Here is a 16,088-nt window from a genome sequence, read left to right on the forward strand (position 1 = left end):
GTAGATTAGTATTAAAATGCGATTAAAGTTTAGTCAAACTGTTAAATCAGATCAGATCAGATCAGACCAGATAATAAAAATTCAGATCAGACCAGACTTGTTTCAGGTGAAGAGAACAAGTCCTTAGTGCTTATTTGGTTATGTATAGAATGTACTAGGAAATTGTTTCTCACATGCATATAATTTCATATGTATGAAGGATTAAATTTGGTTTGATTGATTATGTTCACAAGTTGTAAGGGTCTAAAAAAAGTTGCAAATTCTTGTGTTTTTACCAACTATGAGTCATGTGTAAACTCTGTGTAAAATGTAAATCTTCCTCTAGAATACGAAAGCTAGCCCTTGCCAACACAATTAAGTAATTAAGTAAAATTCTAATGTCACTTAGCTTCAAAATCAAAGTAAACCACTTGAATACTTAGCATGAAAAGGAATGAATGAACGGAGCGGGTGTTTCTCTCATTGCTTTCAATTTGTTTACCAAAATTATCAAAAAGTGTATAAAAAAAAAAGAGTACTGGAAAAAAAAATAAAAAAAAGAGTTCAAATTAGGTTACACATTAAAAGGTTGCTCAGTTACCAAGCTAAGCTTGGCCTTGTTTGAAAGATTGTACTTTTCAATTTTGAGATAGAGGGCTTAATCTCTATTAGAGACACTTTGAGGGTGAAATTCCTTACCTTTTCCCCCTCATTCTATAAGTGTTTGACTCGCAAATACCAAACTAAAAAAATTGTAAGGGTTGAGGTTTTGTCAAATTCCTTCTCCTTACCTTTTAAAAATAAATAAATCAAAGTTGGCTCATGTGGGACAAAGTGACTTTACATTATTGTTTTTGTTTTTATTTTACTAGTTTTACCCTTTAGGGTAATTTGAATTTGGGGCTCAGTTATAGAAGATTAGGTTCTCCCCTCTCAATTGTTACACGCGATTTTCCCTATTAAATACAACCCCAATTACTATTCACCAGCAACGAACTGGTACTTTACATTATAGATAGTTGTGATAAGATTTAATTACTATCATTTGTTCGAAGCTTAACTCTTGTTATCTGATCATGATTAAAATTCAAAAATAAAAATAACTCTGTAATTTAAAAAAAAAAACAAAAAAAAAAACAAAAAAAAAAAAAAAAAACAAAACCTTCACGAAAGTTTTAATGAAAAATTTTGATTTACTTCATGAAACAAGCAACTTTTTTTTTTTTTTTTCCTTCTTTTTGACGAGGTGTCGAGGCCAACTCTCGTGTAACAAACAAATGTAATGAGAGTATGAGACTAATGAGAATAATAACCACTCAAAGTCTCAAAATCTTGTACACTCCGTAACTATTTTCATTTCTTAGAGAATAATTGAGGATTTTCTTATGTTTTATAACTGAGTCAATTGGTGGACAATTAGAAGTGCTTCTATTGATTAGCCTAGCCAATTCAAACTAATATGTAACACCACTTGAGAGATTTTGTGAGATGGAGAGCATTGTATTTCATTTTGTTATATATCTTGTTTATCCACCATGAAAGCTACAAAATAATAAGAAAATATTATCCCTTACTCTGTAGACATAGGTCATGTTGACCGAATCATTGCACTAAAATCTATGTGTTTATTTCATCTATTTTCTACTTTACTTCTCAAATTTACGTGTTAATTTTGTTGTCTATGTTCCGTGCACACTTACCTAAATCAATCAATCCATGTTAATATTTTAACAGTTCCAATGCAATAATTTTCATTTATCAAAATATTTACATATTCCCAAATAAATTATTTGCATTATACTTACAGTACTTTCAAAGTTATTTTTCTGATACACGAATAATAACCTTATAAAAGTGACCAAAGAAGTAACAATACCTCACTTGTATATTTTTTTTAGGGTAATGTTATATGTAGCTCTAAACATTGAATACACTCTTAAAGATTCTCCTCCATATAAAATTAGGAATTTATGACAAAAACACGTGTAAATTAACGTACTTAGTGTTTATATTTTATGATTTCCTAACTGTGTACGATTTTCTAGTGTATATTTATACATAACCCTTGTATAACATTATCTATTTTTTTAAACAAATGAAACAATTTGCCTAAAACACAAGTACGAGTAGCAATTATTATAGGATCTCGAAATAAAAGCTAACCGACTTTCCTACAGTTTGGCGTGTGGGTTAATCATTCATCTGTGAGACTTGTGAAGGAGAAGGTCAAAAGGACATAGTATTGTTGGAGCCAATTAACCAAATTAAATGGCCTGCTCCACAGGTAACGCGTAATCAAAATACTACATGCAATTTAGTTTGTTCTTGCAGTATGGCCGTAATGCCGTATGACTGGATGGACTACGTTTCTTCTTCCTATTTTTCAATAATAAATTAAAGGACATTATATCTTATTTTTGCTGAACTTAAATTATTTATAATAAATTGTAATTAATTTTACTGTACTAAAATTATTTTTAATGAACTGAAACTATTTTTTTTTTACTGATTTTCTATTATATTTTTCTATAAAATTTCTAATGTTTACTGAACCGAAATTATTAAATTAAAATTAATTTTACAGAACTGAACTTATTTTACTGATATGCAATTATATTTATTGAATATTATTATATAAGATCATTAAGGTGGAAGTGATAAGAGCCCAATATTATATTTTTAATAATATTTATTAATTTTTAATTATATATATTAATGGTTAAGCTCGTGTATTCATATGTATATCAAATTATACTAATGTCAATTTTTATAAAAATCGAAAACTACTTACATTTAATATGGAGTAATTATCAAATTAGACAATTTTAAGGAGACGAATTTTTTTTTATATAAACTCGGGTATAAGGTGCATATAAGGGTATTTTCTGTTCATTTAATTTGCTCATTTTAAAATCTTAAGAGAAAAAAAAAAACAACAAATGAGCAAAATACAACATTGGATAATTGTATATCTTTGTTTGCACCCTAACAATGTAAGTGCCCCCACATCAGTAAAAGAAGATAGGGTTAACTACGTTTAAGGCTAAATGAGTACTCTTTCTATTGACATATGATTTTGAGATGGAATCTTATTAAATCTTGTGGAATAGATTCTCTTGACAAAGTATACATGCTTTCTCCGTTTTTTTTATTGCATTATATGGACTTTTACACTATTTATTTAATTGTTCTTTTACCATTTTTTATGATTATCCATTAGAAAAAATATAATTATGTAGGGTATACTTAGATTCGTCTCAAAATCTATTTTATCAATTTTTTTTTTATAATTTTTATAAAAATATAATTATAAATATTAATAGCCAAAGTAATATATTGGCATACGTGAAATCCTTCGTAATGCAATAGAAAAAGAATGGAGGAAGTGTAAAAGTTTTGGAATTTCACGGTGAGAACATATGATAAGTATGAACTTCACATAATTACATAAATTATACATATATGACCCTCTGACGATGACTTTTTTTGAAGCTACGTCGATTCATACAATTATACACGTACTTAATTGACTCGACGGTTGCAGGCAGTGGACATACAGAGTGCAGCGCTAATATTATTTGTGCAGACGTGGTGACTGTCTCACAAGAAAGGGACATTTTTCTCTTTTATATACTCCTTTATACATACATGTATAATGAATTCAATACCCCGTGTAATATCGTAGTCGGCAGAATACATATTTAAATTTTTTTTTTAAAAAATGATAGTGATCATCATAATAATTGTTTTAAAGTGTACATTTGTGGGTGATAATGTGTACAGTTGAATGACTTGTGAATAATCCATCACAATCGATACAAAAGTTTGTGTCAGTTATTATTACTTATCAATCTTGTTTGGCTTGGCCCTCATTTGCTAAAAACATACTCCCTTCATTTTTAAATACTTACTCCATTTTTCTATGTGCGGAATTTTAGGAAAATTTAAAGAAAGTAATAAAATATAGAGGTAGTGGAGTTAGTGAAAGGTAAATTGGAGGAGAGAGAATCTAAAAGTAATAATATTTGGTTCCGTTAGTTGAGAAAAATAAATTAAATATTATAAAAGTTTTTCAAATAAGGAAATAGAGCAAGTATTTAAAAACGACCGCAAAAGAAAAGTGGAGCAAGTATTTAAAAACGGAGGGAGTATACTTCCTTCATTTTCTTTTGTTTGCTCCGTCTTGTAAATCTATTTTATTAAGAAAAAAATAAGAGAAATATAACGGGAGTGGTACTGGTCCCTTGTCAATGTAAGTAAGTAACAATTATGACCCAAAATAGAATGGGGTAATTAATAAGGGAAATTCATTATAATGAATGGAGCAAATAAAAAGAAATAATGGCGTGAGTACTAGTACTTACTTATCAATTATCCATTTATTCCCCACTAATTTTGACATTGCTGTTGTAATCTACTAATCTAGAATAGATCGTGGTGACTATTGATGATTAGGGTTAAAGCAGTCGGCAATGCAAATAATTATTAATATTAAAGGTGTGTTTTGCTTACGTGATCTAAATTGATCTACTCATAATTATTAAGGTGGCTAATGTACTCGCGTAATAGTTTGACATATTCGAAAAACTTTTCAACGATTAGTAATATGAATGTGGGAAAACATAAAATTAAATATTTTTAAAGGTATGGATATACGCACGCTATTCTTAACGTCTCAAAAAAGAGTTATTAACATAAAGAATACCTAAAATTAAGAATAAGTTATATTCCCTAAAGGTTAATTTCGTCCCCCTACCGTACACAAAACTTTCAGAAAGTACGTACTCCGTAGTATTTTCTTTTACGAGTACTAATCGTCAGAGTAGAAACTACGTAGTACAAAGTGCAAGTAGTTTTTATCACTTTATGGATGGAATTTTGTATCATACGGCTATAGGAGTAATTAATTAATTAATTAAAATTTCTTATCTGGATGACGGTCCAAATTTTAACGCAGATTCTTGTACATGACTCCCCCACAACAGTGGCAGGGGCAGCCGATTGAAATTTTGATTTCTGAAATGAATTTATGTACAATGTACGAGTGCGACACTACTACAATTTCTGAGGAAAATTGTTGCCTATGTCATGGGCCTTTTTGTGAATTATTACTAGTTATCCCTTTGCAGTGCCACCACTCTAGTTAGTACTTACTGTACTACTTAGTAGTGGCACTCTCCGCCCGCGGTATAGCATGAGTAAGACCAATTCTGATTCGTACCGACTTACGCTATCTAATACGAATACTACTGGTACCTTCCTAGGGATGGGTTGGGCGATGGGCAAAGGGCAATGGGCAATGGACGATAAGAGAATATACATAATATATGAAGTAGTGAAGAATCATTCTAGTCCAAAAAATAAAATAAGACAAGGTTAAAATGGACCTTATATGTGAAAGGAAGTGTTGAAGAATTGACCTCCGTAATATACTACTGCAAGTGATTGTGGAGATTTACAAAATTGATCTAACAGGTTAATTGGACAAGAAAAATTTTAACCCGCGCAAACTTACTCTACCATGAAGAGAAAAGAGTGTGGCTGTGTGGTAAAATGAATCTACCATGCATGTTCTATATTCCCTTTAGTCCCAATTAAAGAGTAATTAGGCATCAAGTAAGATTTTCAATCGGGATACACAACTTCCTATAAGGTTATTTTTAATAAATTCTGTCTCTACTATCTACTCTCTTGTCTAAAACTCTAATTTGGATAAAATCTAAAAATCGAACTGAACCGAGTTAAGTAAAATTTTTTGTTTTTTTTAAAAAAGGCTACAAGTAAAATTTTGGGGGGGGGGGGGGGGGAATGCAAATAAGGACTTATAAGGTTCGTCTAGGATTAATCTATAACCGTCTTAAAAAAAGTTTAATCTTTGATTAGATAATAGTGTGTTACATTTAAATAATTTTTACTTTTTTTTTTTCAAAACCATTTAGAAGAATTGTTATATGAACTTAATTGAAAATATGAAATTGTCTTAAATTATTTAAACATATATTTGTCTTTTCAAATTTATCAACTACTCATCATAAAAGTTAAGATCAATAATTAAATAGATAGCACCCTTTAGTTGAAATAAAAAAAATATATTTGTAAAATATCTTAATTAGTAAACTCATTTTTTCCTCTATTTACTTGCATTTTACGCGATCACCAATACACATATTTGATCAATTATATCTTTAATTATTTATTAATGTAAATTTTAAAATTTTAATGTTTGGATATCACGCGATGCTTTTTGTTTTGGTGACTTGTAAAATTAAAACAAATCTAACAAGATTTCACGTGATGATTTTTGTTTTGTATGTAATTAGCAATAAATAACCAAACATTTTTTTAAAAAAAAAAAAAATTGATTCAATGAATAGTAAGTGAAACGGGTGTAATATTTGCTACTCATATAAATGTGAATCATATCTGGTACAAAGTAAAGAATATTTTTATTATTCTTTTATCACTTTGTTGGCCTTGCTATTTTTTTTATGAAAGATAATAATAATAATAATAATAATAATAATAATAATAATAATAATAATAATAATAATAATAATAATAATGACAGTTTTTGTTTACAAGACGAAATAATATCATTAATAAATAGTCATACGACATCTACAATAATAATAAAGATTTGTAAACCACAAATTTAGAGATTTTAACATAACTTTTACAATCAAAATCATAACTAATTTGCATATTTGTCATAGCTCATACACCACTGTTTCAAACTTGACATGAACGGTAATTTTTTATATCTTTACATCTTTTCAAATAGAGACCTTTGTAATTTACGCTAATGTTTTGATCGTAGAGTTGATGACAAACCTTTAATCTATATGAATCCAAATCATCTTTACTATTTTTATCAGAACCCTAGCTAAAAATAAAATTCTCATCCATAGATAAAAATTAAAAAACCAAAAATTTGGAAAAAACCAATAAAATTAGGACAAACTTTCATAAAGCTAGGGAGAGAACAAAACAAAGCAAAGGCAAGCAAAGAAAAATATTGAATTAAATTAAAGGAAAAAGGGTCGGTACTAGCTTATGAGGTCATGTCTTGTAAAGGTAAAGGTGACCATTTTCATTGATAATCTGTTTTCTTTATTTAATCACGGACCAGGCCCACCTAATAGATTCGTCCTTTACTTTTCATTAAGAATAGCGTATAGCCTTAACATTGTCAAGTTATTGATCGTGTTTGGTAAAAACATGAAAAATTGAAATTCAACATGTTGAAATCTGTTTTATTCATTTTATTTTCACTCATTTTATGTCTAATAAATTAGATTAAGTTCAATTCTAGAAAAATAAGTTAGGATAAAGTTGTCCAAATTATTAATTTTACAACTAAATTAAGTTTTAATAAAATCTTTAATAAGTTTAGATAAGATCAGATAAGTAATAAAACTAAGTGAAAAGAACACTCCGACCCCTTAGCCGATTTAAACTAATTGATTGAATTAATTGTATAATTATATGGTATATAACAAGTTATATTTCATAAAATAGTTTGTGCTTGCAAACATTGATACTCCCTCCGTTTTTTTTAAATGCATCAATTTGATTTTTGCACTATTCACATAATATACCATAGTCGACTTAATTTTTTCACCTCTATAAAATAAATAAATATTATTATATAATATATCATTAGATTCGTCATAATGTCTAGTTTCATAACATAATTTTGTTATAATTTTTACTAATTAACAATTAAAGCTATTAATGGTCAAAGTTGTTTCTCGGCAAATGTGCCGGTCAAAATGATGCAAATAAAGAAAGAACAGAGGTAGTATATTTTATTGTGATCGGGTTTTGGTTAAATGAGTGTATAATTGTCATTTCACCTTAAAATATTTGAATAAGCTAGTGAAAAACTCCTTTAAACAACTTATTGAAACTGAGCTTATTTTGATGGAATTTATTCTTTGAATCACCAAGTCACCAAACACTCCAATTAGCGTTTAGTAGTGGTCATGGTCTAATATTAGTCAAATTAGATCATCTTATCTCGTGGTATCAATTCTTTGAATCAACTCATCACAAAACACTAATATAGCAGGCTTGGTAAGGGTGTGTTTTTGGTTATATCATTACTTATTTATTGTTAGTGTTTGGTTGTAAGGTTGGGTAACAATTAAAGGCAAGGGTAATGGTTTCCATCTATTTATTACATTTCTAAAACATAAGATAACAATTTCCCTTATCATCCTCAAACAAAAAGAAAGAGAGTTAAGCTTAGTGATTCATTACCATGATTAAACCAAATTAAACAAATGAGAGTTACTTACATAAGTTCATCCCCCCCCCCCCCCTTTTTTCTCTTCGTTCCATTTCCAATGTTTGTACTAAATGTCTGTTCCATTTACTTAAAACTCATGACCCACTTGATTATACTCCTAACCTCTTAACCCTATTTTAAGTGTATTATATTATTTATATATATATATATAAGGTCCACTTTTCTTAAATACCATGATTAAGAGCATGTTCTAATTTAATGAACTGAACTGAATTATTTATGAGAGAAGGAAATTAGGAACTGAACTGAAATTAAGCTGAAGATAACAAGTCCTAAGTGTGTGTTGCAATTATAAAGAAACGGAGTGTATTAAATTGTAGTAATTATGCGAACAATTCTCATTTTAGGAACAATCAGCCTCAAGGTCACACCACTCATAAGTAGAGTTTTTCATCAACACCATCAATAACCTTGTTTGGTTTGGAAAATCTCATAATAGAGTAAGATTTTAAGTGTATAGCAGCTATGCGTTTTGACGGTTGCTTTTATGCTTGGCATATATGAGCATCACTACCACTTTCTAATCCTGGTCCCCATTGCAATAAAGATGCTTCTTATACTATAAAAGTCTCTCTTGATAGGTCAGATACTCATATGATTGGGTTTATTGTGTCTGCCCTCCTAGTAATTGGACGGTGGCCAAATATTTACTCAATCAATTATGCATTAATTTGGCTCAAGCCTTCGTTGAAGTGTCGTCCCACACTTATTTCAATATTTTCTATGTACAATGTATTGTGAACAACGCTGATTATTATGATTGATTTAATGATTGCGATATATGTATTTAGTTATTTATAAAAACTAATATATTTCACATTATGTGAAGTGAATAAGTAAAAGAATTCACTTTTCACTAACTCTTTCAATTTTATCACGCCTCACAACGTGTGTTTAAAAATGAGAATTTCCTTACTTAGTGTTACTCTCAAATGTTGACCTGCATAGATGGTTAGATTGACCTTGTATTAGGAGGCTTTCGTTCGTTAAGTAGTATGAGCTTAGAATTAAGAAAAAAAAAGGGTGGTGCAATTTTTATTTGATACCTGTACGTATGATATGAATCATACCCTCCATCTTGAGTATCTAAACCCTATACTTTACAGATTTAAAATGTATGTTCAGAAATTAAAATTATCATAAACAAACACAAGATATGAGTTTCACCTAAACATGCCTCATTCCAATCTCCAAATTATGAGAACCAATCACCTCAGACGTCACCATTTCGATTAGATAGGGTTTATCTCCTCATCGAAAAAAAAGCCTCAAGGAAATTCCGCGAAAAACTAACATATAAATGACGAGTTTTGAGAACAACTACCATTTAAAACTTTTTTTTTTTTTAAAAACTACCTCAAAAAACATAAAAAGTTTGAGTAGCACTACCTTATCAAGTTTTCTGACTATAATCTCCGGTTGTGAACCCTAATCTATTTATTTCCATCAATTTATTAGGGTGAGAGAAGAAGCAAAATTGTTTGGCGAACACATTGAAAATAATGTATATCTAATTTGCTTTGTAATTGACACAATTTTTCAATTGAATCTTCAAATTAGGGTTAATGGTAAAAAAAATTTGAAATTGGGGTTTCTAAAATAGGGGGATTTGAGGCAATTGTTCTGTATTATCCAATGTAGGGTTCAATACACATTATTTGTTAGGTATTTACGACAATTAATTGACTTCAACCATGAATAGATTAGGGTTTTAATTTTTTTTAACATAAGAAAAAAGAGGGAAACGAAGATTAGAAATTATAAATAGAAGAGAAAGAAATAATTTTAGGAGAGAAATACTAATTGGTGGGCCCCACAACCGGAGATTCTAGTTGGAAAACTTGATAAGGGAGTGCTACTCAAACTTTTTATGTTTTTGTGGTAGTTTTTTTTTTTAAAAAAAACGTTTTATATAATAGTTCTTCTCCAAACTCATCATTTAAATGGTAGTTTTTCACAAAATTTTCAAAAACCAACGTCATACAAGTAGAACACCTCAAAGTCCACAATCCTATGGGTAAACACCAAGTAAGTCCATAAACAATATCCCAAGTAGTTTAACCAAACCCGGCCCAGTTTTACTCAACGGCCCAATCCTAAATCAATCAAAACAAAACTGCATTAAAACCAACTACCGAAAAAAAGAAGGAAAAAAAAAAAGAGTTGAAAATTCAATTCTTAACTGTATTTGCTTGTGTTGTTGTTAGCTTTAGCTTCACTGAAAGCGAGAAGAGAGAGAAAAAATGGCGTCGCCGGCAGTGATCCGGTGTTACGCACTCACATTTACACTCTCACTGTTTCTGCTCATCACACCGTCCATTTCCATCTACTGTGATGATGATGATTGCTATGATCTTCTTGGGTAATCTCTCTTTTTCTCTTACTTTTTTTGTTTTTATTTTGTTTTGTAGTGCGAATTAATTTCTTGATTTTTGGTATAATTTTTTCTAGGGTTTCTCAAAATGCGAACGCTTCGGAAATCAAGAAAGCTTACTACAAGCTCTCTTTGAAATAGTAAGTAATTAAATGAATTAATTGCTTTTATTTAGTTTGATTTGATTCAAATTTTGATTAATTTTGGGTTTTTTGGAATTTATTTGTAGCCATCCTGATAAGAATCCAGACCCAGAATCTAGAAAATTGTTTGTAAAGGTTGCAAATGCTTACGAGGTATGATTGATGATTTTTTTTTTTTTTACAGAAATCTTTACTTGATTTATTGAAATGCCTTTTTCGTTTTTGATGTACAATTGGAATATTCGATGTGGATATTAGCTAGTTTAGCGGGTAAAGTTTGGGGTACTTATGACACGGGATTGAATCCCGTCTATGTCATTGTCCTTTGTGACTTCCGAGCACAAGAATTGCAAATATAATTGTTCATTGGCTTTCGAGCACAAGTGTAATATCTTGCTTGCTCTGACTTGAATTTATGAGATTTAGTGTTCAATTAGGTAGGAAAGTTTTGCTAATATCTGCGCCGATAGGTCTATAGGAGAGTGTGGTATTGTTTCTTTAGGCAACGAAATTTAGCATTTGGTAGCGCTTAATGCTTGCCATTGTATGGGGATCAGTAAGTGAGAGAAGAACTGAAGAAGTGTGGGTGCATGTGGTTAATGTCGTGCTGATTACGCAGGCTTATGGATTAAATGGAATCTTTTTTTATTTGAAGATTGAGAATAATTCTTGTTGTTCACATCAGTCGTCATGTATGAAAGGTATGTGAAATTATTGAATATCCTAATGCTGTTGTTGGGTGGGGCGATGCGGGGGGAGGGGAGGGATAAAGGGAACACTAGTTTTGGTAATCTTTGATAGCTGAAATACAATAGTCCTTGTGGATATCAGTTAGCTTTGTTAGCAACATTTTGGGGTGCTACCTGCTAACTACAGAATGGGATCGAATCCCATTTATGCCATTTTCCTTTTAGGTTCCCTATACATCCCCTTCGCTAAAAAAAGAGGTCAATTGCACTAGTTCATTGGTTGTGCAAAGTATAGTGGTTATCTTACTCTGACTAGATTTTGAGGTTTTAGTGCTCAATCAAGTAGGAAGGTTTTGCCAATAATCTGTACCTTTATTAGAGCTTAGTTTTGTGAGTATATTTTCTCTGGACAATAAAAATGGTGCTTGGCAGTGCTTAGTTCTTAGTGTTGGCACTCTGTCAGCCTGGTTAAAATGCTAGATACGACGATTCGTAGGCTTTTGGATTAAATGGAGTCAAGAATCTTAATTATTTGAAGGGATAGAGATTGATGTTGTGTTTCACATCCATATTAATGACACGGGTTTAAAGCTTTTTCTTCTTAGTGGAACGTGAAAGGTCAATCCCCTAAAACTAAGAGTGACATGGTTAATATGGATATACTCCTGGTGTTGTTTGACAGGGTGTTTGAGGGATAGTGACTGTAAAATTATGTAACATGTAAGTGATACTTTTCCATGTTTGTGCATCCAAAAGATGTCAACACTCGATTAATTTGTATGAATGTAAGAGTGTATATAATGGACTATTGGTCTCTAATATATTATACACGTTTTTGGTAATGAGAATTCTAAAATATTTATTGTTTAATGTGGAAAGTTTATAGCCATTGAGTTTACCAAGGTGAAAAACACTCTTTCTTGAACAAATGAAATCTATTCAAATCTAGATCAAAAACATTGAGACTATGTCAGTAGGTATATAGTTTTAAACCTGAAGTAATTTGTATGATAATGAAGAAACGTGTCATTGTCATTATGTATGTAACAAGCTAAAATTGTGATTGAGAAATCCATATCAGTAGAAAGGAGGCAAGAAACATGTGCGAGTAGTCAGACTACTGTGAGAGCATGTTAACGAATTGGAAATTATTTTGGAATCACTGTCCCTTCTTATTTAAAGAGTTTGGAAAGGAGAGCTTGAGTAAGGTCCAAGAGCAAGGATGCTTTTTTAAGTATTTATGTAACTTGTTAAGTACCAGTATTGTTCACTGACTTATGTACTTCGGATGCATGCTTGCCTTATTGTCTGCAGATTTTGAAAGATGACGAAACACGTTCACAGTATGATTATGCTATAGAGCATCCAGAGGAGGTAATTTGTATTCCACTCTTTTTCCAATTACAAAGAGAAATTAGAGGCTGAATTTGTGCTGATGATGATCTAGTTGTGTCATTAAGTCATGGTAAAAGCTACTGCATGTGCTGAATATTAAGTTATATTATACACTTGTGAACGACTGTGTTCTCTCTTGTCTGATTGTTTCATTGCTACGTGTTATAGAAAAATTATTGGTTCATAATTAATTGGTTAGAGGTGGCTGTCTCCATTTCTGCTCACTGCTGAACTTTAAAGATATTGCATTGCAATGCTATGCTGTGCACTGTCTGGATGCTGACGGGTGTTGGTGATTGCCGTACTCAATTGAAGCATCTTTGTTCTGAAAATCTTTATTCTAAATTAATATGTTTTTAAAGTAAATTAATTATTGTTTCTAACCTCATGTGCTTGTCTCCTTGATGTTCCAGTTTTTCTATAATACTGCAAGATACTACAAAGCTTACTATGGTCACAAGACGGTAAGAACTACTTTTAAGTCATCAAGTTTTTCTAGATTTGGATTGGTATGTTATATCTAGCATCTGATGATGTGGTACTCTGTAATGATAGGATCCTCGAGCTGTTCTAGTTGGTCTTCTTCTTATTCTCTCTGGATTGCAATATGTAAATCAGTGGACAAGGTACAATCAGGTATTATTGTGTACGCTATACTAAAACCATGTATTGTCATTTCATCTTATTTTTTGCAGCAGCATATTATAAGGGGTGCAATTGGTATTAGCTTTTATCTTTTTGAGTCTTTGACAATGTAACAGATATGGATGAAGAAATAAAGTAATATCACATAGGTTTTGTAGAATCTAGGGTTCTTTACGACATGTAATCAATGAACTTTAAACAAGGTACTTTGAAATTGCTGATAGTTTAGGACAGGTTATGGTTTTTTTATGCTGCAGTGTTATGCAAGAATTTTATCATCCATTTCAATTTTATATTTAAATATCTTATACGTTGCCTAATGTATGATTATTTCAATCCTTTACAGCTGTACTCCAGCAATTCTACACAACTTTCGTATTGCAATCTTCCTTAATGACTGATTCTTAAGCTGTTAAACATCATTTTGATACTTTTGAAGTCGGATAGAAGCATCAGTTGTATATTTTCCATCTTTGCTTGTGTATTAGTTGGTTTTGGTACTATAGTGAGCGATAAGTTGATCTTTGAATTTTCTTTTAGTGTTTAATGTTATAATGATGTTCGTTGTTGCTGTATTTCTGAATTTCTCCTACGAACCTTCTTTAGGTGATGTTACTAAGTCTCTAGCTTGTTTCTTATTATGTCATTTATGTATTCTCATATTCCAATGGGCCATGTGCCTACGAGTATGTTTTGTGTATATTAAAAAGACTTAATTTTTGACCTTTTCTTATTGCTTACATAGATTTCCAATTCCTGCAGGCTGTAGAGATGGTTAAGAAGACACCTGCTTACAAAAATAAGCTACGGGCATTGGAACTTGAACGCTCAGGAGGAGTATCTAATAGGAAAAAGAATATCAAAATGAACAAGTTTGTACATGACCTCATTTCATATTATGTCTTTGGCTTATTGATCTGATCCTGAGCTAATTCCTATCATACGAATGGGTTTAATTGCAGGACAGTACAAGAGGATTTGAGTAAAGAGCTTGATTTACAAATTACAGGAGCTGAAAAGCCGTCTGTATGGGGCCTAATTGGTGTTCGAATTGTCCTTTTACCATACACTCTCATCAAGGTCATACATATTCCTCAGAAAAGATTGAGTTTTTTCGTCTGGTATAATATTTTCTGTCTTGATTTTGACATATTGTTTGTGAATGTCCTCACAGCTTCTTTTGTGGCATGGGTGTTGGTTTTGGAGATACACCTTTAAGAAAGCTCCATATTCTTGGGAAGATGCCTCATACCTTACACTTAGATCACTTGGTGCATCTGCTGATGCATGGAGGAATCTTGGTAATAGTTGTTTTCTTGTTGTCTATCAATTACCAAAAAACAATTGGGTGTTTGATTGCTGATTTTGCTTGGGGTTTTGGGGTTACTCTTAGGAAATTTGTTTTATGTTCCATTGTTGGAAAAGCAAATTACCCCTGAACTTATGTGAGGGCAGTGAATGTTTTGTCTTATGTGAGGGCAGTGAATGTTTTGTCCCAGGGACAAAATTGGTTGTCAGAATTTAGATTCCCTGGGTTCTCCAAGAGGTTTTCTTATATGCAACTAATGCAAGATGATTTAAAATCTCGATTCATCAGGGCTCATCTGTTTATTGGACATGATGTAGCTCAGGTTTGATACTGATATCATCCTTGTTACCCTATTTCCTCACCGAAACTGACCTTTCCATCAAAAACAACTGCAGTCCTGTTCCATGGTCTTGGATCTTCTCATCTGAAAGTTTTGCTTTATTGCTTTAGTTGTTTAATTTGTCTCTTGAAATACTTCTATTAGCTCAATGGCATTGCTCTGGTTTGCCTGTTTGAAACTCTGTGCATCTTGCATTTTTGTTCTGCATGTATCATATACTTGAGTTCTGATAGAGGTTTTGTGTTGCTGGTTCATAGATGAAGCGACCAAGGATGATCTTGTTAAGAGAAAACTGTGGGTAAAATCCAACATGGACAGCTACGTATCGGAGATGCGGAGAGAATCAAAGCGTCGAAGATAGCTGATATTCTTTTGCTGACAATTTTGTTCCAAAATATGCCGAGATGACATTCTTTTCATTCAGTGATGCAAACCATTCTCAGTGGAAGGGGCAGGAAATGACGGTCAAATTAATGGGATGGGATTTTCTTAATGAAGTTGTAATTCGAGTGTAGATCTTTTGCGTAAAAGACTTGCTCCATCTAAGAACATGGAACGAGATCTAGAACATACTCACACCGGCAAAGTGAACTTAGGATAGTTATACATTTAGGTCTTCAATTTTGATTCTAGTAATATGAACACAAGATATTGCATTTTTACAAAAGACATTGTGATAAATATACTCACACTGGCATATACTACCAAACAAGTATTCTGTTTTTGTCTACAGTTGGCAGGTTGTGGCTCTATTAGCTGGAGAGTTTCATCTTAAGCAACTCAAGTATTCTGCATTTCGTAATTTTGCTTATTTTCGCAGATCAATAATCAAGACTTTTACAAAAGACTCTCAGGTGGCCCATGTTTGGGTAATTCCACTTTGGCAAACCAAAGTTGATCTTC

The 16,088-nt window shown here is 31.4% G+C and overlaps 1 protein-coding gene across 1 annotated transcript; it reads left to right on the forward strand.

The window, feature by feature from the left end:
* The first annotated feature begins 10,447 nt into the window (after positions 1-10,447).
* On the forward strand, positions 10,448-15,915 carry LOC145577518 (chaperone protein dnaJ 50-like). Its single transcript, XM_081635004.1, has 10 exons — positions 10,448-10,652; positions 10,742-10,804; positions 10,894-10,960; positions 12,811-12,870; positions 13,305-13,355; positions 13,447-13,527; positions 14,299-14,408; positions 14,499-14,616; positions 14,711-14,837; positions 15,443-15,915. Exons 1-10 carry the CDS (start codon positions 10,534-10,536, stop codon positions 15,544-15,546), a joined length of 900 nt encoding a protein of 299 aa, XP_081491130.1. The 5' UTR covers positions 10,448-10,533; the 3' UTR covers positions 15,547-15,915.
* The last annotated feature ends 173 nt before the right edge of the window (positions 15,916-16,088 follow it).

Source organism: Chenopodium album, chromosome 14 (assembly GCF_948465745.1).
Source record: "Chenopodium album chromosome 14, dcCheAlbu1.1, whole genome shotgun sequence".
Classification (NCBI taxonomy): Eukaryota; Viridiplantae; Streptophyta; class Magnoliopsida; order Caryophyllales; family Amaranthaceae; genus Chenopodium; species Chenopodium album.